Consider the following 23,753-nt stretch of genomic DNA (forward strand, 5'->3'; position numbering starts at 1 on the left):
TGGAGCGTGTCTTGAGTGTACAGTTTTGATGAACAAGTCGGCTCCATATATGGAGATATAAGGGTGGTAGCGGGGGCAGTGTCTCAAATGTACAGGGTTTGATGAGGTCTGGCCATATACGGAGTGTGTCTTGAGTGTACAGGGTTTGATGAGGTCAGATCAACATATAGAATGTCAGAACCGGTCAGCTCCATATATGGAGATCTAAGGGTGATGAGGTCGGATGAGGTCAGGCGTGTCACAAGGCCTGACATGCAGGTTTTCATAGTAAACTGCGACCTACAGTCGCAATTCATATTCTAAGCTGTCGTTTAGCCGATTCTTAACATTTTGCTCTTCTAAAGACTTAGCAACGCCTTGCTCGCTATTTGTTTGAAAATGATCGCCTAACTATGTCTATGACATGTGCGAAATAGGGAAGCCAGGTTAAGCATTTCGACTAGTTCATTTTTTGTTTAGTTTTTTGGCAACATATTTTATAAATTGCACTTCATCAGAAATGAAAAGAAATATATTCTAACAATGAATCTTGAATGATATTATCTAACTGTGTAGTTCATGTTTCTTTGTGTCCAGGATGACTTCCCATTGGCCAGTCTCCCACTGCTGGGCTACACGGTGAGCACCCCCGGAGAGTCTGACAGCATTCACAAGGAATATGTCTTCAAGCTCCAGTTCAAGTCCCACGTCTACTTTTTCCGGGCGGAGAGCGAGTATACGTTTGAAAGGTACACCCCAAAAATACTCATTTACCATATTCCAGTTGGGCTGTAACTATCGATTATTTTCTTGGCGATTATTCTCTTGATTACTTTTTATATTAATTTAATAATTGAGAAGCACGTAAAATATATATATCAAGGAATCAACACAGGAAAATTGATTAGTTTGATTAACCACTTCAACGCTATTATATCTTCGTCACACAATGCTGTGCAAAAATGGCTGATCTACAAGCTCACAACATCTGCATGTAGATTTGTGCGTCATGCGTAACTGATCTTGCAAATGGCTGGACCGATCGGCACCATATGCCTTGTGCACAGTGCCAGTAAGTCAAGGAAGTACCTAATTTATTTATTTTTCAAATATTTTTTAATCTTTTTAAGTATTTAACTTGATCTCTGACCAGGCTGAAACCTTGCTTAAATTTGGAGTTATACATCACAGAAGAAGACTGGCTCCATATTGGATCCACAATGTTTCGCATGTGGATCCCAAGATCCACAAGAGTTTTATTTTATTATAATTCTCTAAGCTGATGAACGCTGGCCGTCTCGTTACAGATGGATGGAGGTGATCAAGAGTGCAGCCAGCGCTACGGGGCGGATGAGCCTGCTCATTCCCAAAGGTCCTGTGGAGATCAACGGAAACTAGACTGAAACGTCTAGAAGTCTTAGAGGCTGGGCCTCCAAGACACTCAAAAACACTAATGTCCTGCTCGGAGTGGTCCTTTCGAAGTGAATCTTGGGTCTGGAAAACCAGAGTCTGGATCGATGCTGGCCGTTTTCTTAACATTTCAGGTGTTCTGTCCTCCAGTGGATTCTGTTTGGATAATGTACATTTTATTTTTTATCAATTGATGATGTAAAGTATAATTTTTTGTTCCATTATAGAAGATGTAGAGAATTGGGAGGCATGGACATTGCGGTCAGTTTCTATGTTTCTTTTGTTGTAACAGATAAACGGTAAAGTCTCGAGTGTTGTTTAACCACTTAAACCCTACAATATATATACTACCCTACAAGGGGTCCCTTCCTTTTTTACCTCTACACCCAATCTCTTCTCCGACTTCAACACTAACACTAACTTTACAAAGTTAGTGTTAGTCTGCTCAAACATTACTCTTTTACCTGCTTTGACTCTACCATTCAATGTAGTAGAAGACCTGCAAGTTTACACCGCAGATATGTCTTCTCCGCCTACAGGAAATACGTTTGCTGCGACCATGAGACCCGTTTCTGAATTCGTCTATATACAAGCTCACAACATGTGAGCTTGTAGATTGCCGTTGATTGTTTGCCCCAGAAATTTATGCTATTCTAGGGTTCATGTGGTTAAATTAACACTGGAGAATTTGCTGTACAGTCAGGCTGGGTATTACATACACAGTACACACAGAATGATAAAATGGGAGGATGGTGCTATTGTAATATGGGACCAAGTTAAGTGCACAGGGTTTAAATGGGGCATGGTGCTTGCTCTGAATAAGCTGACAGTATTATTGAAGGACTGCTCTCTCGCCTATTTTTGAAAGGCGGTGACATACCATGACTGGTTACACAGCATGTTGAAAATGAAGGTTCTTATACAATGACAGGAATGTGTTCAATAGCTGGGTAATTGCTCTGCTAGTGTTGGGTAGTGGCCCAGCTAACGTAACCTCCAACCCTTTTTAAAGGTCATGGAGGTGTGTCAAATTAAAAAAGGTGGTACAGTGGATGACAGTAGAAGGTTTGGGGTATGTTGAAAGGAATTTGGAGGGGGGGCATGTAATCTATTATTTTCTGCTTTTTTATACTGGTGAATTTATGGACTCATTGATGCCCATACATTCAGAGTATTAAGCATAATTTGAGAGTATTTCTAGCAGACTGTCTTATAAATGGTTTGTTTCCCCAAAAACAATGTAAGTTTAATCTGAGGCCTACTCTTTCTGGTTAATTGTCATGTTAAGAAACGGAGAGTATGTTTGTAAAATTAGTACCAAAGCAGGACTGCTAAATAACACTACCAACCATGGACAAAGTTTCTCATGATTAATTTGTGAGGAACCTTAAAGGTCAGTAACTCTTAATTTTGTATCACTCAGAACATGGGTTTAAACAGTATTGTTTTTTAATCATGCTTCCAGATTTGATCAGTCCTGAATGATACATGTTCTGCTACACTCATTCCTTTAACGTGGCATACTGTACTATTAAAAACATTTATTCTGTTCTGATTAACACAGGGATCGTGACATTTGCAAAACACTACGCAGTGTTTATCAGTCTAAACTCTACGATTGACTTTAACATCACAAGCATATTTGAAAAGTCGTTGTGTTCCAAGGATTCATGATGTGATAATGTCTTGCTGTGTTAGCCTGTGTAAGTTGAACTATAGGCCTTGAGAGTATAGGTGATGGGAGATCTAAAGCCTGATTTATACAAGTTGGTTGCGCAATTTGTGTTTGCACTGAAAATGGCAGATCTACGACAGGTTGTGAGCTTGTCGATCTGCTATTATCGGTGCAAGAAACCAGTGGGCAGCTAGGTGATGACCTGACTACCGTAGGTCTCCAAAAAATGTCTTTCTTAGTTCATTAGTGCACTACATGGAGGCATGTTGTAAAAAGACTGAAAAGAAGACTGGAATCTTTATATTTTCTGTGTGTGTGTGTGTGTGTGTGTGTGTGTGTGTGTGTGTGTGTGTGTGTGTGTCAGCAGTGTTCCTGTCTAAACTTCTACCTGCCTTTGGAACTTTTAACAGAAGGGCTTCTCTAAATACCTGATTATAAACCTATTAAGTTCTCTCTGTGATGGAGATGTGTGGCTCTCTTACCCAGTCCAAATCATGTTACTCCTATTTATTGTGTACTATGTCATTGGTCCCCCCCCTTGTAGTCATGTTATTTGAAAGCTTAACAAATAAAAATAACCTTTCAGTCGCAGGTTTGTCTTCACTCTGACTCATAAATGTATTGATTTGTACTTTCCAGACATGACCTAAAGCTAAAGTCCCGGGTTAGCGTACTGTATTGTATGCTGAACCTATGGAGGCAGTGATGTGTTAGCCTGGTAAACCACTCCCCCTTGAAAACATTTCATTTCTTCCCCGCAGAATGAAATGAAAGTGTGTTGGTTGGAGTGTGTAGAACTTGATACTGTGGTACACTCTCTCTGCTCTTATACAGCATTTATAGGCCTACAAGATTTGTTATCAGGATTAGGCTGGTTGGCAGATGGAGTGATTGCACACTGACAGTTAATTTGTAACCTGCTTATCAGGAAGAATCGCAGGAGAAAAAATGGTTGAAAGGGGACTTCTCCAAAACCACCCTATTACTAATTGTGATTCCTGTTTTAAGTCATATTTTGTCACAGTAGTGTTTAGTCTACTGCATGTACTGTATGACTTGACTAGCCTTGGCACATTTGTTTAAATCAAATGTTCATCCTGTCTTGAACTAACTGAAATGTATCTTCGGTGTTAATGTCAAGGTGGTGCACCTGGTGATGTTGGCATAATACTATGCCATAATATTTCTGCACATGAGCAGAAATAAACGGGAGTCCCATAGCAGGGAATTCCTCAGGCATGTCCCAACAGCAGCATTTCTATTGTTAGAATAGACTGGGTGTGGGGCAGATTTGCAAGTACCAACATCTGCTACTGTATACGGTACCAAAGAAAAACGTTTAACAGGGTTACTGAGAAGGTGTGTGTTCAAGAGCTGTTGTCTTTCTGGTATGTGTAAATGCAAAGTTTAGTTTCATTGTGCTAAACACCAAACGTTGTAGATTTAACACGTTTATCTCATGCTCTGCCAGTTGTGCTCTTTTATTTGCATACTTAAAATTTCATATCATCACACCGAGTCAATGTTTTCTTTAGCAAAAGAGTCGGAAGGCCTAGTTCTTGACAAATGGCCTACTATTATGCTGATAATAAATAAAATTAAATATAGGCCTACTGACACGCCACAAAATGTAGTAACATTTTAAATAAAGAAATATAGTGGAACAAAAAGTACCATGTTATGAGGCAGGTAATGGTTATATAGGCCTAGATAATTTTACATAGCTATTTGTCCCCATATTGTGTATAATACAATAGGAAAGATTTATCCCCTCTATTGTGTTTAATACAATAGAAGAGATTCATCAAGTTATTGGCAAGTGCACACAATGTTCATGTATATTGAACCTCACATGCAGCTGATTGAATACTTTATTAGCAGTTTGCAGAAATAAAACACAGGAAAGTAAAGTTAAATACAAGGTCTGCTATAAGAGGATTTAAAACCCAAGAAATCCTATGTCTTGTGTCCATTGGGATCCTTCATATTCAATTAATTCTGAATGGGGAGAATACTCCTGGCTAAATTTGAAAAATGTTCCTTTTGTTTTCCTTTTTTTACACCCTGGTTAAGGGGGACCCTCAGGGTTCCTTTTGGGTGTTCCAAAATAGACCTTATAACTTGAGTGTACAAATGAAATGGAATTGGAACCAGGTCCACCCGACCCATTTGGTTCCATTTGTGCAGTGTTATCTCGCCTCGGTATTTGAAATTAAAATGTTTGAGAATCACTGGTTTAGAAAAACAATCTGTTATGTGGACCACATCATAGAGTTAAGCCTGGTCGAGGCGGGGACAGGTTTATCTCCGCCTTTAGACCACAGCATGAGTGTCCATAGAAGGAGACGTTGCCAGACTCCGTAGAATAGTTTTGCGCGTAACAGATTGACCTCAAATCTGTAGCCAAATTATAGCAGCTTCATTAATCAATTTGTAGCCAAATTATAGCAGCTTCATTAATCAAAGCGATGTTTTGAAGTATAAAAACATGAACAAAAATTGCTTTCGGACGTTTTATCGTTTAGCACGTTGAAGTAGGCTATAATAAAAAAGAGGGTAAGTTTCACTTTTCCAATATTATGATGCAATGTAGCCTACTAAATGTAGGTTATGCTCTTGTTATGCCGATACGATTCGATATCTAGACCAAGATAGCCTAATGTTGATCAAGCTGTTTTGTATGGCAATTGTTCGTTTATTCCTCGTCTAGCCTACTCTGTAAATGTTAATAGGCTACTTTCTGTTGCAGCTGCCTGCGGCTCATTGAATTTGAAGACCTCTGGAAAGCTGTCCAGAGATCTAAACCAGGTCTAGTCCATCCGTAGTCCGTGTGTGTTCTCATGCTGGACAAGTTGGACAACATTCTCTGAAAAGTCATCATCTGCCAAGGGGAGGTCTGGTCAGTGCTTGGTGAAGTGCGACCTCCATACACGGTGATTAAGGAGGAGTATAGGTCGTTCGGGGGGGTTGACCAATAATATAATGCACCGCTGAACGGGGCATGGAGATGCTGCGTCGCTCATCAGTGTTTGCGGCTGAAGTGATGGACGTATTCGACCGCTCACCCACCGACAAGGAGCTCGTATCGCAGGCCAAGGCTCTATGCAGGGACTACATCCACTCCAGACTGAACCGTGCTGGGATAGGCTGGTCCAAACCTGAGCACGGACTGTCCGCATCAGGTGGCACCATTGGAGAAATATCGTCGGTGCTTCTTTGGCTGGGTATGTGATCATGATTGGCTTATAGCACTGGTTAGCAGTGAGAATAACTTGATTGTTATTCTGTGTGTGTGTGTGACTGTGTGTGTGTGTGTGTGTGTGTGTGTGTGTGTGTGTGTGTGTGTGTGTGTGTGTGTGTGCGCGTGTGTGTCAGGTTTGGTGTTATAGCCTGCATTTTCAAAATCACACAGTTTTCAAGAGTTTTCTTCTTTTTTGGAAATATCACATCTACAAGCTCACAACATAGGCTACTTGTTGAGCTTGTAGATCAGCTATTAAACAGTGTAAACAGGCTTTGTGTTAACTATGCTGGGTCTGGGAACTCTCTGGGATCTTTGGGGGTCCCTGCCCTCCCTGGACCTTGGCCTATGTAGTGATGGATGGCCTTCATAAGCATATTCGCAACAGTTGACACAATCTTATCCAAGACTATAAGACAGCTTTTTTCAATATATAAAAACGATAACCTAATAAATAAGTTATATAACTCTATAATTTAAATATATGGAGAACTCCAGTACAGTATAGCTAAGAATGATACATTGTTAAATATATTTACTTATTACTTAGAATAATATGTAAACATCTATGAATAAGCTTTATAAAAAGCTTTAAGACCATGTCACCCAGGCAATGTAATATGAATATCACTTATATCAGCTCATAATTGTTTTGTTTTGACCAGGCGATGAGTTGGAGTACCTACGTCCCAACATTTATCGTAATGTGGCACGGCAGCTCAATATCACAGTGGCATCAGAAAGCGTGGTTTCTGATGCCTTCCTGGCAGTGGCTGCAGATATATTCTCCACAGGTATTTTCAAATATGCATGCAGACAGACTGACAAACTGACCAGTCTGGTTAAAACATTGTGCTTTCTGCTTGTGATGTGTAGGCTACATTTTCAAAGTGGCTGTGTGCCAGTGCATTTTTTTGTGTTTTTTTTGCCACTATGCTCATTTCATTTCTGGTTTGCGCACATTTTGAACTTAACAAATGCAGCACAGCCGATTGTGCCCTTAGAAGCTCATTGTTTTGCTTTAATTTAGACAGGAGAAACTGCAATCCTTCACCCAACTCCAGCAACAATACTGAATGTTGAGGCTTTAAGATGGACACAGTAATTCAGACCAACAGTCCTCAGAGTGGACAGCAACACCTCTTTGTTAATCCAACTCGAGAGAGGGGTAACATTTACCACTGTCTAGAGTTGAATTAACACAGAGGAATTTTGTTGTGTTGTTTATACTGTGTACTGTGTATACACAACACAATCCTGTGTTAATCCTGTGCAGTTCTCTTCACATGGACGTACTGTAATTGAGCCTAATGGTGGCTCCAGGGAGACAAACAAAATAGATCCCTTTTCTGTACACAGACAGGTTCAACGTTTGCTTTACATGGAGGAAAAGGAACAAACACATGTGCACACAAAGACACAGCTGAACAACACTTTATCCAAACTAAACCATCGATGTGGAAAGAAAGCTTGCATACTGCAATCCTGTGTGTTTTGCTTAACTATAGCCAATCTACAAACTTACAACACGCATCGTGGTGTTCCACCACGTTGTGTGAACAGATCTCCTATTTTGGGTGTGCGACACAATCATGCGACAAAGCACCAAATCAGGCTTTAGAGGGAAGTTTGTTCTGCTATTGTTCCCTTTGCAGGAAAAGAGCTTGTACAGTGAAGTGAGTGAACATGTCTGTCTTCCCCATATTAGGTTAAATATTCCCGGAGTGTGGTCATTACACACAGTTAAGTCCCCACCCAGTGAGTTCACTCATCAGCACACTCCTTTCCTCAGGGAATACAGTCACAAAGCACTCCTCTCCATGGGCAACTATACCATAAGCCTGGCTTATGGCATAAGGGGTGACTGCAAACCAAAGGGGACAGGCTGGTGTACGATGATACGAAATGCCATACAAAATATGACGTTAGAGTGGTTTTATGCATTTTTCACTGAATTAAACTAACCATAACTGCCTTCCACTTAAACCATATATAATTAGTTGACTGAGCCCCCCAGGCATCTATACTACGTCCGCCCCTTTTTTCTCTCAACACAAAATCTCTTCACAGAAAATAGCTGATCTACAAATTCATAATAAAAATCACACCTGTGTAGAAGTGAGTGGTGCAACTCCGTGTGGGGGTCCCCAGGGGGTCCGCGGAAGTTCCAGACCCACAGGAACACGGCCAGGGTGCCGGCCCGGTTCCGGCGAGCCGCCCCGCGTCCAAACCGGTCGAGAAATGACAGTTACCATGTGGGGGTCCCCGGGGGGTCCACGGAACATCCAGACCACCAGCAACGTGCCCAGGGGGCTGGCCCAGTTCCGGCGAGCCGCTCTGTGTCCGAAACGGTCGAAAAATTACAGAGTTACCGTGTGGGGGTCCTGGGGGGTCCCTGGGGGATCCCTGGCCAAATGACAGGTGTTACCAACCAAGCTATTTTCGTACTTGGACAGACAGACCCAGGGACAGACCCAGGGACACACATAGCTGTGTAATGGAGTGGTTGTACCACTCAACAACAGCTACATTGTGTGTTTGTAGATCGGTTATTTCTGAGCGGTGCTGACCGCTCCAACACGTGACTATGCATTCGTCTATTAGTCTAGCATTTTGTTAGTCTGCACGGTTACTGTGGTCGTCATCATACATTATCATCATGATAAAAAGGTGTCGCTCACTGATTTTTTGAGTGGTGCAAACCACTCCAACAACTGGCTTTGTACCCGTGTACCCGTGTTTGTACCAAAAAAATTAGCATGGTTACTATGGTCACTGACATTACGTCAGACCACAGCTGATCAGTCTATATAAGACCTTGCACCACTCAGTTCACACGGTTGTGATTTTTTATGAATGTTCTCCCCAGAATATAGGGACGCTATAGGGTTCATGTTGTTATATACCCAGCTTACTGACACATTCTTTCAACTATTTATAGTACTCTGTTTTATAGTACATGTTTGTACTATTTTATGCATAATATAGCCTACTGTACAATGGCAGTGGTTTAAATTCATACATTTGGATTGACAGTTTAGCTAAGCATAGAGTTCACCATCTAGAGAGGAAGTCCTGGGCAGGAGTAGATTATATAACCACAGACTTGTTCGATGAGAAAAACAAACAAACGTCAGTGTTTTCTCCACACTGTAATGTGTCCTTATGCATGGGCAACAGCAGAGGATGTCAGTGAATGGGTTATCTGCACCAATGCAGATAGCCTCATTATAACTTTGCAGCAAATTGCTGGTCTACATGCTCACAACATGCTGCATTGTGATGTGTTGTGAGCCTGTAGATCAGCCATTCCGCTGGATTTTCGCCCCCCCCCCAGAGTAGGAATGCTAGGGTTCAAGTGATTATGTTGAAATATGTTGAAAAATATGCGCAGTTGTTACTATGATGATGCCTGCTGTACAATATGTGCTATAATAAGTACTCAAACTTGAAGTTAACTCATCCACGTAGTATCCTGTAATGAGCACAGTGGAACCATCTGGTGTTAGCAAAGCAGAGATACATTTGGTATCAGTTACATACTGGCAGTCCTTGTAACAAAACGTTCAGACGAGGAATCTTTGAGTGAAAAAACATCTTCAAATTACTTTGTAAACAAGTCAGTTGAAGGTTGAAGCACACTAAAACAGAGGCATCACAGGCCATTAAACAAGGAGAAAACTAAGAGAAACAACAGAATCATCATTTATCTAACTTTGTGAACCAAAGGATGACTTCGAGGAGGAGGAGGATTCTAAATTATAGATGGAAATGAGACAATTTGTATGTGATGGACAATATCAGACTTGACCTTAGATGGTGTGTTAGATAAAGGCATTACTAATGTGGGTTCATTCTGGAAAAAATGACCTGATGACTGATCTAACAGAAGAATGCATTCTGGTTACTTCAAGCTTTGTTCCTGAGGTTTCGTCTTTGTCTCTAGAGAAAGGCAGGTTGGCCGCTGCTGGGGGTTATATAACTCTAAGACAGTGCTTTCCAAATCCTTGGAAGGCCAAAAGCTAAGACCCCCCATCATGTGTGCACACACGCACGTTTCTCGGACACGTTTAGATCAAACAATGTTAAGTACTTCACAATGATGTTCCAATAGCTATGTTTTGTTGTATTGACTATAAGTCTTGTAACTTATTGCATCTCTCATCTGTTCCCAGGTGTGACTTGGGGAAAGGTAGTTTCTCTGTATGCCGTGGCAGGAGCCTTGGCAGTGGACTGTGTCCGGCATGGCCACCCAGCCATGGTCCATACCATTGTAGACTGCATGGGGGAGTTTGTCCGCAAGAGTCTGACCTCCTGGTTGAAAAAGAGAGGGGGCTGGGTAAGGGGAAACTTTTCGCTTTCACATTTTCATTATTAGTTTAACTTCTTGAACCCTATAGTAGTGTGCCTATTCTGGGCATGTCATTATAGGTTAATATTAACATTTTCAAACTTCTCAAGCATTTTCAAAATTACAAAAAACATTGAGATTTTTCAAAATACATTTAAAAAAAGATACGTGCAATTTGTACATAAACTATTTACAAATAGCCAAAGTATAAAACAGGGCTTAAATGGCTATCCACACCAACACCATAATGCTAACTATACCATTCACTTTTGTCATTGTAGTTGTGGTGCGGACTTGAATTAGAATTATATTTAAAACAATATATTTTAATTCAAATCCTTGGTGTGAAAGGCACTTAAGAGTTACAGGGTAGTTTGTACAACCAGCTATAATATGTCTTACCCGCCTCCACACATAATCAGTAGGTCTTACCCTCCACACATAAAACAGAGGCTGTCCCCAATTTCAATTATATACAGTATGTGTTCAAATTAATGCCAGCTCATTGATCATCATTACTTTGGGCAATCTATAAGAAAGCAGTGCATGAACACCTGACCTTCATTTAGGTCTATTGGGCATTATAAGCCTAAAAACTTAATAAAACAACAACAACTTTAGTTGTGATCTTCAAAACTCAACCGTGGTAAATGAGAGGCGCAGGAGCTCAGGCAGAAAAGGACTGGAAAAGTGCCTCTCTCTGTCCATGTTCCGCTCTGTTGGCACTGCATAAAAGTGAACAAAAGCTCTTGTACTGATGCTTAAATGGTGCATTTGGGGGGAATGCACAAAATAACTGAAACCATTAGTCCACCGGGTGGACCGGGTGCCCTGTCTCTCTGCCTCATGTTTGTTTACTCTCGCAGATAATTAGGGTGTCACAAAATGGGACACAATGCCTTGTATAACCGACATCCCGGGTGATGAATAAGAGACCTATTTTCTGGGGATAATTATAATGTGTGATCTGTGAGCGCATGTAATGTTTGCACGTAAGAGTTGTGATGGTAGCACGTACCACAGTTACTTAACTAACAACTTGATGAGCTTAAAATGGATCATTTAGATTGGGCAGCTGGACAAAAGTTTTAGCACTTATTTCTCAGTACATTCTTCTTTTATATGGTTGTATCTAAAAGTCTCCCAGCCGTTTAGGTGGTTTTCTGAAATATGCTCTGTTGAGGTTAGAGTCAATACAGTCACTGGGTTACAGTGTTGTCTTTGGCGTTGGAATTGCATATTTGTGGACTAGTTGCATAGCCTTTCACACTGCTGTTAGGATGTTGTCAAAGTATGGATACATTTTGGATGTTTAAGCTCTTCAGACCAATATTTTTTAACATAGCCTACATTTAGTTTGTTTGCTTGGAATCAGGCAAATACAGTTGTGTTTGTCCTGCTGTTTCATTTTAGAGAAGCTATCAATGATGCATGACCTTCTGTACCTCAGTTCCAAAAACCTAGGACTAGAAGTTAGCTTTGAGTCTTGACTATAAAGTTTAGACCCCATATGTCGTTGCAATCTTGAAAATGTTAAGAAAAATATTCACCTATAAAAACATGCCAAGAATACGGAGTGCCGCCCAGGCGGTGGCGTAACCGTCTGGGCACCCGACTGGTAATCCAGTCGCAGTGTGCCGCGGGTTCGACTCCCGAGCCCGACACGGCCTTTACTGCATGTCTTCCCCCATCTCTCTCCCGTTTCCTGTCAGCCTACTGTCTGTCCCTTCAAAAACCAATAAAAGGCGTAAGCCGCAAAAAAATATCTTTAAAAAAAAAAAAGAATATGGAGTGCCAACTTGAAAGTGGTTAAGTCTGTGGGTTTTAATAAAATGTAACCAAAGAAAAGTATTAGCAATAGTGTGTGACTTAGCCGAATGCGAACGAAAATAATAGCCTGGGTACCGAGGCTACTTGTGACTAAATAATAACTATATTGGATCCATTGGAACACACATTGTTTTTTCCATTTCCTGAAAAGTAACAGCTGTTTCTGGCCGACTATATCAAATAATAACTCAATATGTTACCATTAAAATGCTTTGTCCTTGGCTCTGTCTACTGACCCACTTATGAGGTTCCACATGCAAAACTCTGCCATTGTATTATATTATTAATTATTAATAGAGGTGCTAAATGTATGCCTTTCCTTTGCCAACCCAGGTGGATGTAACGAAATGTGTGGTGAATACTGACCCCAGCTTCCATTCCCACTGGTTGGTGTCTGTTGTCTGTGCCTGTGGACACTACTTGAAGGCCATGGTGTTTTATTTCCTCCGGGAAAAGTGAAAGATGTGATTTGATAGGCTACAAACAGATTATTGGCCAGCTGTAGTCTCCTTCACCAGCATAGTACAACCCCGCCCCATTGAAGAAGTAACCACTGCCTTGGCTTGGATATGTTTACACTTGAGGACATTTGCACTGAGCCTACATGAATGATCACCCTTCACAGACAACATGGATTTAGCCTAATCTCCTCGGCTTCACATGCTAGACTAGAGTATGTATTTATTGTTAACAGTAATATTATGACACACTCACTCAATGATATTCAAGCATTAGTTCATTACGTCACATGCTCGGTGTATTGTGTGTCAGAGACTTTTTTAACTAGGCACTGAGAATCTAGGGCTATTCTCTTTTCCAGACTTTATTAAATTGGATACTGGCTGCCTGAAGCTGAGATTTGCTCTCCTAGTGGTAGAAATGGTAATTATGGGGAATGGTAATTAAAGCTTTTACAGCTTAACTTATAAACACAGAAACAATAAAAACAAGATTTCATACAATCTAAAAGTTAAAACAGCAATAATCAAAGCAATGCACAATACCAAATCAGATTAATAAACACACAGATATACCAGTAAGATGCCTAAGGGTTCTGACATATATCCATATATGGAGATCTAAGGGTTTGAGGTTTGAGGTCAGATGTGGAGTTGCTGGCCAATATTGATGACATCAGGGATAACCATATATGGGCTTAATTGCGACAGCAGATCGCATTTACTATGACATCAGATGTCATAGTGATGTCACGAGACCTGGGAACCATATGGGGCTTTCCCATGTACAGGTATGGGGATTTTGAGTGATACACTGACTGACTGACGGGAATTGCATGTTTTCATAGTAAATGTGACCTGTAGTAAGGGCATTTTATCAGGTATTTGACCAATCTGGGAACTAAATCGTTACCAAGAAATTTCTTCACCAATGTGTTTCTAAAGGTGTCTAATAACATGTACTAAAAGTTTGAAATTCAACTCCCGTGGGAAAGTTGAGTTATTAGCATAATATGTGACCATACCCATAACATCCTATATAAGGCAAAACAGTCAAAATTTCATCATTCTTTAAGTAGCATGTGACATATGAAACTAGGGTGATTTCATGATTCTGAATCCATTCCAAGCATTAGTTTTGCACAAAAAACACTCCTTGGGCTAAATTAGGCCATATCCACTTGACCAAATGTGCTGACCTCATCACGTTTGTGTGGCTGTTTTCCTCCCAAGGAGTGTTTTTTGTGCAAAACTAATGCTTGGAATGGATTCAGAATCATGCAAACACCCTAGTTTCATATGTCACATGCTACTTAAAGAATGATAAAATTTGGACTTTTTGCCTTATATAGGATGTTATGGGTATGGTCACATATTATGCTAATAACTCAACTTTCCCACGGGAGTTGAATTTCAAACTTTTAGTACATGTTATTAGACACCTTTAGAAACACATTGGTGAAGAAGTTTCTTGGTAACGATTTAGTTCCCAGATTTTCATAGATTTCTCTTACTACTGCAGTCGCAATAACAGTATAGTAGGAGTTATACTTGTTACTGTCAGGCCTATTGTATATCTGGCCAGAGAGCATACCTCGGTCTGGCACTGGTCTCATTTTGTCAGACACAAATTGATCTAATGAAAAGGAGACCAAGAAAGGTCACGTGCCATATTATTGATTGATTGATTACTTTATTAACAGTTTGCAGAAATAGTAGAGTTCAATACAAGGTTTGCTAAGAGGATTCAACCAAAACCCAAGAAAGCCTGGCTTGTTTCCATGACTTGTTTCCAATTCTTCTGAATCTTTAATGGCATACAAATATACAGTACTATGCAAAAACATCATATAAACGGTTGGAAATATAAAAAAAATAATATGTACAGTATTAAGGAAGGGGGGGTGACTTTTTACTGGGGCAGTTTCGAATTGCAGCCAAGTGCGGTTTTAAATTAAAAAATGATGTCCACAATATACTTAATGAGGTGTGTGTGTGTGTGTGTGTGTGTGTGTGTGTGTGTGTGTGTGTGTGTGTGTGCGCGCGCGTGCGTTCTGCAAAGTGTGTTTTCTGGGCCATTTGTTCATTTCTACGTAATTGTCGCCTTTGTAATTCTTGGGCTTGATGCACTTTTATTGTCTTTGATTTCATTTTACAAATAGAACATAATGTGAATACCGGTAATATCACGTTTTGTTTGGCATGCAGCACTGAGTGTCTTACGAAATAAAATAAAAAAATAGTTTAAAAAATGTGTCGGCCTTGTCGTGTAGCTTTTTGCTTTGTCATTTCGATGTCAAAATACAGAAGCAGCGGCGGGTAAACAAACAGTCATGGGATCATTGGGATGGAAGACACGTTGAAAGGGTTTGTTTACAGATGGTGGTCGCTGCCTGCTTGGCGCGATGCGCTGTCGCTGATCTATAGAACATGTGTGCAGCACAGGGCCCATTGGAGGACACACACTGTCACCGCAGGCATGTACACGTATCGTCTCGTGGAAGTGAACCCGATCACTCCGCCCAAAACAGAACGCCTGATTGGAAGTGACCAGAAAGGTCCCGCCTCCTCTACGAATTCCGCAAGAAAACGGTCTTCCCATTGGACAAGTGGCCAACGGCGGAGTGCATAACAAACAAGATAGGCTGAAGACCGTCGGGATGGATGCAGGTAGGATGCATTTGTTTGTTGGAAATAAGTGTTTTTTTCTCCCCTTTAGCTGCTAAGCTAACGCCCGAACTGTCCCACTATTTCGTATTTGTTGATTCTGTAACGAAAACACCTCCGGCAGCCGCCGGCAGTCCCACAACAGAACAGAACACACAATCCTCCCTGGTGCTTTCTTTAGCCTAGTTGCCATTAGCAGGCTAACGTTTTGGACCAAAGCTAAAGTGTGCTAGCTTGTGCTATAGCCTCTATAAAAGTGTGTCCTGCGGGTTTCTCGCATTGACAGCTAGTCACACAACTTAAATGTCACATATACGATTGACTGCCACATAGCGTCGTTGTTAATAGCCCCGTGGGAAGTTGTTATGCTGCGATTGGCTTTGCTGTGTGCCCTTGGTTGGATGGACTGGTCATGCTAATGTTACGCCCATGATGAGACAGTCAGTGCATTGTCACCATCAGAGTCATTAGGTTCGCACTGAGTCTGACAATAACTCTGACAAACTTCTGACATGTAGATACAAGTCAGGAGAAAGTTGATTTAGAAGTCCATAATAAATAAAGTCACTGACTATTCACCGGTAAGTTTAGACCTAAGCTAAAGCTAAATGGGATCCAAAACAAACTATATTTTGTGTGTTGCAACCTTATGAGCTAATGTTGAGTGCGTGACGTGTTTATGAACCCTCAAAGCACACAATATGTTTATTAACTACTTGTTGCCAAGGATCAAAGTTTATATCAGAGTGACTAGTCTATATTGTGCCAGGTGGTGTTGTTTTTTTGTACGAATTAAGGTTAGACAGCCAAGCATTGCAAAAAATAAGGTCCAGTCTCAAAAGGAATCCATGACAATCAAAACCAAATCAAATCTGTTGCTTAATCATATAATAATGTAACGTTCAAAAGACTCAACTTGTAAAAAGGAATAAGCTAACACTCAAAGGTGTTATTTAATCATATAATGTAATGTTCAAAAGACTCAGTCGTAAAAGCATTGAACACTCTTGTTTGTTTTAATCTTATAATGGTATATTGATTATAGGCCTAACTAAGCATGGTTTAAAAATATTGACATTATGAGACTCTTATGGAGTAATACTATACCCATTAGAGCTATGGACCAGAGCTAACCCAACCAGTATATACGACTATGTGCCTTCTGGCCAATTAACCCTTTCTCGCAAGAACATTATTTTAGTTGTAACATACCAGTAACTCCAAAGAACACAATTTGGTCGGTGCAATGATGCTGAAACAAAAGGATTTCAGACTCCAGTCTGAGCTGTCCTGACAAATGTAAGTTCAAAGGGTTTATGTTTTGGACAAGGGCTGAATAAGATGTGCTCATCGTTTACGTTTAGTGATGCATCATCCAGTGTTCTTTCCCTACTCAATCACGCTTAACCCCCCCCCCCCCCCCCCTCGAACCTCTCATAAAGTTGCCGTGCATGTTATGTCTGCAAAGACTACGGTATCTATAGATGTGTCATGTATTTCCTTACTTGAAACGAGTTCATGTATACCCCTGACACACACAGCCTGCATTCCATTCACTGAAGTGCCAAATTTAAACTGGCGATGAGCCCAGTAATCGTTCTAATTGCATTGAAGAAGTCATGTCAGGTCTACAGTGCTTAATTGTGATTGCAGGATTCCTCTTGCAGATCCATGTTGTTTCTTTATGTTTTGTGAAGCTCTTTGGGGCGTAACTATGAATATTGGACAAGATACATTATACAATATACACACACTGGTGACATTATTAAGGAAATCTAGGATCATACATCTGTAAAGCAGGTACTTAAGGACACTTCATCCTAAAAACTAGAAATGGAAAAAGTGAACAGCACAGCTAGTTGTCAGCTGAAGCTGAGGGCCGATGGGTAAGTAGGGCACTCTTCAAATGTCACTTGCCCTCATTCATGCTTGTGTATGCTTGTTTAATTTCAGCTACCCTGACATACGACACACTTCGCTTTGGAGAGTTCGAAGATTTTCCTGACACCTCAGAACCTGTGTGGATCTTGGGGAAAGAGTTCAGCGCACTCACAGGTAGCATGGCACAACAATTGGTGTACTAGTACTCAGTTAATGTGGTGAAAGGGAGAGAATGAGAATACCAGTACATTTATGACATGAGATGATGAGTGTGAAATAAGTGTGTTAAAGTATGGAAACCAATTCACATACAGTTTATGTGAAACATGAACATAATGCTGCATTCTGATTTATTTTCTTCCCTTTAGAAAAGGATGACATTTTGTCTGATGTTACTTCACGGCTCTGGTTCACATACAGAAAAAACTTCCAGCCAATTGGTAAGTTTTTTTCCCCCCCTTTCTTTCATGTTTCTGTTAAGTTGTAGCTTATATCATATGTGACATACATTGTATTACAGGAGGGACAGGACCAACATCTGATGCAGGCTGGGGTTGTATGTTGCGATGTGGCCAGATGATCCTTGCAGAGGCCTTGGTCTGTAGGCATTTAGGCAGAGGTACGTCTCAATACTGACATTTATTTGTTTTATCTGCTTTTGATACTGTCGGTCTATGCATGGCAGTAATCACCTAAAACCCAAACTATACATAATTACATGCTCGCTGAAAAAAATAAGTTGTTTTCTGTGGCTGACACCGTCATGGATTGAAGTACAAATTAGGCTTAAGTCGAGCTTATTTTTGCCGAGCCATTTAACTAAGTGACTGCACTGTCTGGCACAAAGTACTGTTCTATTCAGAGAATACCACGAGGAGCTTGCTTTAACTGATAACTGTCTGTTTGTCAGACTGGAGATGGGTTAGAGGGCAGAAACAAAGAGAAGAATACATCAGCATTCTCAATGCCTTCATTGACAAGAAGGACAGCTACTATTCCCTCCATCAAATTGGTAAACCCCTAACATATTAGCATGACATAGTCATACACGGATACTACTTGAAATAATGAAATTACACTTTAATGTGCATTTTGTTTTTCTCCATTTGCGCTGCAGCCCAGATGGGAGTTGGAGAAGGAAAGTCCATAGGGCAGTGGTATGGACCAAATACGGTGGCACAGGTTCTAAAGTAAGCACAGCTACATCCCAGACAGGTCACCCAGACATTGCATCAGGCCAGCACTGTGTTGTATCTTTTTTATCTGCCTGTATTATCCACTATCACAGGAAGATAAAGACAGTCATTGTCTATTCATTAAAACTTTAGTGAACTCAACTTAATGAATAATGTTGTCAATGGTGATAAATAATTGCGATGTCATATGTCTTATGTAAATTGTAAGTGTTGATTTTTCATCCATACTCAAATTAATGGAACCCAGTTGCGTTAAAAAGAAAACACTACTGACTACTGTATGCTTTGTGGGAGAAAAAGTGGCCAAAATTACTCATACTGTCTATACTGTATACTCAGGAAACTGGCAATGTTTGACACATGGAGCCGATTAGTAGTACATGTGGCGATGGACAACACAGTGGTGATCGAGGAGATCAGTGAGTATGATCACCTTTCTTTTTTGTTTTGGAGGAGTGGGTGGGTGGGGCATTTCACGCTTTTGATTTAGTTATGTCATTGACACTGTAGTCTAGACACTAGACAGACAGGCAAACCCACTACAGCTGTGGTTAATGTTTCACCCCAGTTATTGCACTGGTAGTAAAACAGTGAATGAATCATGTTGATGTAATGACAGCCATAGAGCATATGTGCCAGGCTACAAAGTGCATAATTGTGTTGTTTCTAATGATGATAATTGTGATAATCAACTAGATGAAAATTAATAGACAGGACAAGGATCTAATCAATTAGATGAAAAGCACATCAAATCAGGAGACATCTTAAGGTGCAGTTTAGAGTTGTAACTTAAAAGCACACCTCTGTACTGCATGCAATTATTTTTACTCGGATGGGCAAGATTTATGAAGAATTAATGAGCGTGTCCTCATGCTAGGGGTCATCCAATCACCAAACGTTCCAAACAAGGCAGGCACACTAAAGCGGATTTGAGCCAATGGCCACACTTTTGACTCAGCTGCATTCAACACCACCTGAGTTGTATACTAGTTAGAATCCAAAATGATACATTGATTGTACAGTAGTTATATTTTTTACATACAAACTCAAAGACAGCCTCCTCAGATAAGCCCTAACAAAAGTCAATATACCAAGACAAACAAATATAGTGTTAGAATGTTGATTTGAATCTTATTTTTGGTTCAGAAACGTCGACATTGTTTTTGTCCCCCACTAAATCAAAATTAAAATGTGATTGGATGACTCCAAACACAAGGTCAAAATGAAAAGCAATGTCATTGGATGGGCTGCCTGGTGACTCAGCCAGTTAGCGCACAGACCATATGCTGATCAAATCCGACCCTTGTCTTGTCTTGCATGTCTCTCATCCAGACAGGTTGCCCTGTCTGTTTAAACTAAATAACCCCCACACACACAGTCACACACACACAATGAAATCCTAGGGGAAAAAAATCCACCGCTATTCTGTCTTTTTTTTGCAGAACGTCTTTGTATGCCTTGGCTGGACTATGGAGGAGCCTGTGCTCAACCAGATGGTGCAGGGGAACTTAACGGTTGCATGGAGGGTGCCTGTGCCCTGGCTGAGGAAGAGACAGCCCTCTGGAAACCCCTTGTCCTGCTCATTCCTCTCAGGCTGGGCTTGAGTGACATAAACGAAGCCTACATCGAAACCCTGAAGGTGACACACAATCAACATATCTGGTTTATCATGAAACTAAATGGTCAACATCTCCATAGCAGTTAGAATCCTCCATGGTGCATCCTCCTTGCTCCCGCGAAAGGAGGATGCACCATGGAGGATTCTAACAAAATTAACTAAACTAAAACTCACAAAATCTAAAAACACAATTTGCACAATTTTCTGCACACATAAGCCAAATTCCAATACCCCAATTTCTGCCGCCTCCATCCTTCAGCATGGCAGTGTTACGGTGAAATTGGTTAATGTGACCATCTCATGGAGACATGGACTACACATAACGTCAATGTCCATTAACAAATCTATGCGGCTAATATTTATGTGGCCTAAATACCACATCTCGGCAGGTCAACAAACTGCAACAACGCCATTTGGAGCACGTCCTGGTGAAACTCCTCACTGTCTCGGAAAAATAAGTGCCTAGCAACTTCATGTGTAGAAACGTGTACACGTGTAGAAAGGGTACAATAACTACAATTCAAAGAAATTACAGGTCAATACAAAATCTGCTAAGAGGATAAAACCAGAAAAAGTACTAAGACTTGTTTACCTGAGGGTCCTCCTTTTCAATTCATCAGAACATTTCTATGTTCTGATGCAAAAAAATATATCCTCATATAGACTGTTGGGAAATGTGTACAGTGTACCTGTGAACAGTAACAGTTAATCTACACAGTCCCAAAGACCAGACAGTAGGGGTTAGCAGTGACCAGGACTATATGCATTTGGGAAATTGGCAATATGACAAAATTGGGAGACAAATGGGAAAGACAAATCGAGTGGTTTGTAACTAACAAATTGTAGCAAGCAACCTCTGCAATGCAGTATATGGAGTGATTCTTCAGCTTTCAGCTACTGGCTGCCAACACACCATTCACCAAAATGTACAAAGAAGGCAATATCATCAGACAAGTATTTTTTGGTTTATGCTTTCCAAATTACATGACTACATTGACTAGTTAACTATAATAACTTTAATGTGACATTTGAATTTACTGTAATTTCTCAGTTGATATGGGTGGACATCTAGTATCAGAGCAAGCTCGCCCACAAGAACTATTATCTGAATTAAAGCAATGCAATGTCAGATAAAACTTGGGTTTCAATACGCTCTTGTTGTCTGTTCACAGCAATGCTTCATGCTGCCTCAGTCCTTGGGTGTTATCGGAGGGAAGCCCAACAGTGCCCATTACTTCATTGGTTATGTCGGTATGTTCTGCTTGTTGGTTAGATTAACTACTGTGGTCACCGGTGGAACTTCCATCACAAGTAGAGCTACCCCTCATTTTTTTCAACCTTACAGGAGAGGAGCTCATCTATTTAGACCCTCACACCACCCAGCCTGCAGTGGAGCCATATGAAGATGGTCAAGTCCCTGACGAGACGTACCACTGTCAGCACCCGCCTTGCCGCATGCACATATGTGAACTGGACCCATCCATTGCAGCGGTAGGGACTCTAGGACGATTCAGATGAAAGGAAAACCTGAATAAAATGAGCTGAGAAATATAATAACCATAGCAGATGGTTCCTTATGGGTGTTAACAATCAAGCAGTTAAATCTATCATGCTGAGCAGGCCCTTGGATCAAGGAGGGAGAAAAAATCTAATTGACTTTGAAAATAAGGTTCATTATTTTGCCACACCAACTCTTCTAAACACTCCTGGTGGGAGTGGTCTCTGCCAGGATTAAAATGCCCCCATCTACAGGACACAAGATGTCACTGAATGCTTTGATGCATATAAATGAAAATCATATGCTGGTCTATGACTTTCATATTCACCAGATCTCAACCCAGTTTAACACCCGATAGATTTTGGACCGACATGTTATGACAGCGCTCTCTTCACTGTCATCAAAATGCCAAATGAGGCGATTACGTTTTGTGAATCGCACCACAAAGCATTGTGAGCTAATACATACATTTTGGAAATATTTAACAAATCTTGTGGGGGTATTTTCTGATGGGGGTCTATGGCCAAATACATAAACTTGGGGAACCACTGTGTTAGATAATGTTGTATCCCTCCAGTACAAGTTCCAGACACTTATACAGGCTGTCAAGGTTAACTGAAGCTGTTCTGTTAGTGTTCGACCTAACACCTAAGAGTAAGACACTTACTTATTCTTTTGTCTATTCTGTGATGCCTAAGCCTGTATACGTTCTTGTTGTCCTTTTCTAGGGTTTCTTCTGCAAAACCGAAGATGAATTTGATGATTGGTGTATGCGCATTCGAAGGGTAGGTCTGTCGTCATCTGCTTTCTATTATTTTTTAACAAAGGTTCAGTAAGAGGATAATTGACAATTAATCTGTTCTGTTTCCTAGCTCTCCTGCAAAAAAGGAGGCTTGCCCATGTTTGAGCTAGTTGACAGCCAACCCTCTCACATGGTCAGCGTGGATGTCCTCAACCTCACACCCGGTACATATTTTCATTTGACTGATTTGTATATTGTTTGTCAGGCAGAAACCTTGTATCTCCATAGTGAAGTTAGTTTTTTTTGTAAATGAATGCCCTACTTAATCGTGCAAGTGCCGTGCAAAGCATATAGACAATCTACAAGCTAACAACGCGCCATGGCATGTTGTGAGCTACATTGGATCTTTTGGAACCGATTTCCTTCCCCATTTCTTGAACAGTAAAGGGTTTGGAACTACAAGGTTTTGTACTGACAGCATCAATATGTCCCTAATACATAGATTATACAAACACATTTTAATGACCCGTTTCATCCCTTCCCAGATTTCTCAGACCCCGACAGGTTGGAACGATTCTTTGACTCGGAGGATGAAGAGTTTGAGATCCTGTCCCTGTGAGGGAAGGAATGAACAAACATTGTACTGTTTAAGTTGTGCCCTTAACAGTATGCAGACAATTCTTTGGATTTCTTCTCTGTATCAGGAGGGAAGCCAAAAAAGGGGAAAATGAAGATGACTGGTGACTCTGTCGAGCCAGTCCAGCACCACCATGGCGTAGTCATGTGTCACAGCGTTCTTCTAAACAGCCCCTGAATGCTCTGTATCAAAACAGAGGCTGCCTTGGTGGGAGGCAGTAGCAGGAGCTCAGGATAAATTCTGTATGCACATCTTCACAATAAGCATCTCCATTTGAGTCTTAACACTTTAAATGTTTATTTTGAAGTGATATGGTGCCTTCCCGTCTCCATAATAATTTGCCATAACAGTTTTGTTTTTAAAAAACAAATGGTTCATGACACATGGCTTTTCGCGGTTTTGTCACTAATATCTCAAGTCTGTAACAGCCTGTAATGAAACCAAATTAGTCGATTTTTCAGACAAAGCTGCATTAATTGTTCATGCAAAGGTATCCTTGTCCTGTCTAAAGATCTGTACACTAGTTAATTTGACAATTATTTATTTACTCAACATGTAGACAGATTAAAG

At 40.7% G+C, this 23,753-nt stretch overlaps 3 protein-coding genes across 6 annotated transcripts in view; all 3 read left to right on the forward strand.

The window, feature by feature from the left end:
* Positions 1–3,667, forward strand: part of farp2 (FERM, RhoGEF and pleckstrin domain protein 2) — a 51,571-nt gene extending 47,904 nt beyond the window's left edge. For both annotated transcript variants that reach the window (XM_079506446.1, XM_079506447.1), the window contains 2 exons: positions 577–728; positions 1,287–3,667. In XM_079506446.1, the coding sequence (XP_079362572.1) occupies positions 577–728; positions 1,287–1,377 (243 nt within the window). In that variant the 3' untranslated portion in view covers positions 1,378–3,667. The remainder of the gene's footprint in view (positions 1–576; positions 729–1,286) is intronic.
* Positions 3,668–5,583: 1,916 nt separating this feature from the next.
* boka (BCL2 family apoptosis regulator BOK a) lies at positions 5,584–15,200 on the forward strand. Of its 2 annotated transcripts, XR_013790400.1 has the most exons (6): positions 5,584–5,620; positions 5,814–6,288; positions 6,971–7,099; positions 10,481–10,644; positions 12,820–13,825; positions 14,490–15,200. XR_013790400.1 is itself a non-coding variant. In XM_079505915.1 (5 exons), the coding sequence occupies exons 2-5, from the start codon at positions 6,066–6,068 to the stop codon at positions 12,943–12,945; spliced, it is 642 nt and encodes a 213-aa protein (XP_079362041.1). In that variant the 5' UTR covers positions 5,584–5,620; positions 5,814–6,065; the 3' UTR covers positions 12,946–15,200. The 2 variants fall into 2 exon arrangements, 1 of the variants encoding a protein (XP_079362041.1); XM_079505915.1 differs by having other exon boundaries at positions 12,820–15,200.
* A 274-nt stretch (positions 15,201–15,474) lies between these two features.
* Positions 15,475–23,273, forward strand: atg4b (autophagy related 4B, cysteine peptidase). Of its 2 annotated transcripts, none has more exons than XM_079506658.1 (13): positions 15,475–15,614; positions 17,565–17,666; positions 17,861–17,932; positions 18,013–18,111; positions 18,403–18,504; positions 18,610–18,682; positions 19,028–19,107; positions 20,131–20,327; positions 21,479–21,557; positions 21,652–21,797; positions 22,533–22,589; positions 22,677–22,770; positions 23,092–23,273. In XM_079506658.1, exons 1-13 carry the CDS (start codon positions 15,605–15,607, stop codon positions 23,163–23,165), a joined length of 1,185 nt encoding a protein of 394 aa, XP_079362784.1. In that variant the 5' UTR covers positions 15,475–15,604; the 3' UTR covers positions 23,166–23,273. The 2 variants fall into 2 exon arrangements, with proteins under 2 accessions (XP_079362784.1, XP_079362785.1); XM_079506659.1 differs by lacking the exon at positions 15,475–15,614 and adding an exon at positions 16,605–16,910.
* The last annotated feature ends 480 nt before the right edge of the window (positions 23,274–23,753 follow it).

Source organism: Electrona antarctica, assembly GCF_951216825.1.
Source record: "Electrona antarctica genome assembly, chromosome: 7".
NCBI lineage: Eukaryota > Metazoa > Chordata > Actinopteri > Myctophiformes > Myctophidae > Electrona > Electrona antarctica.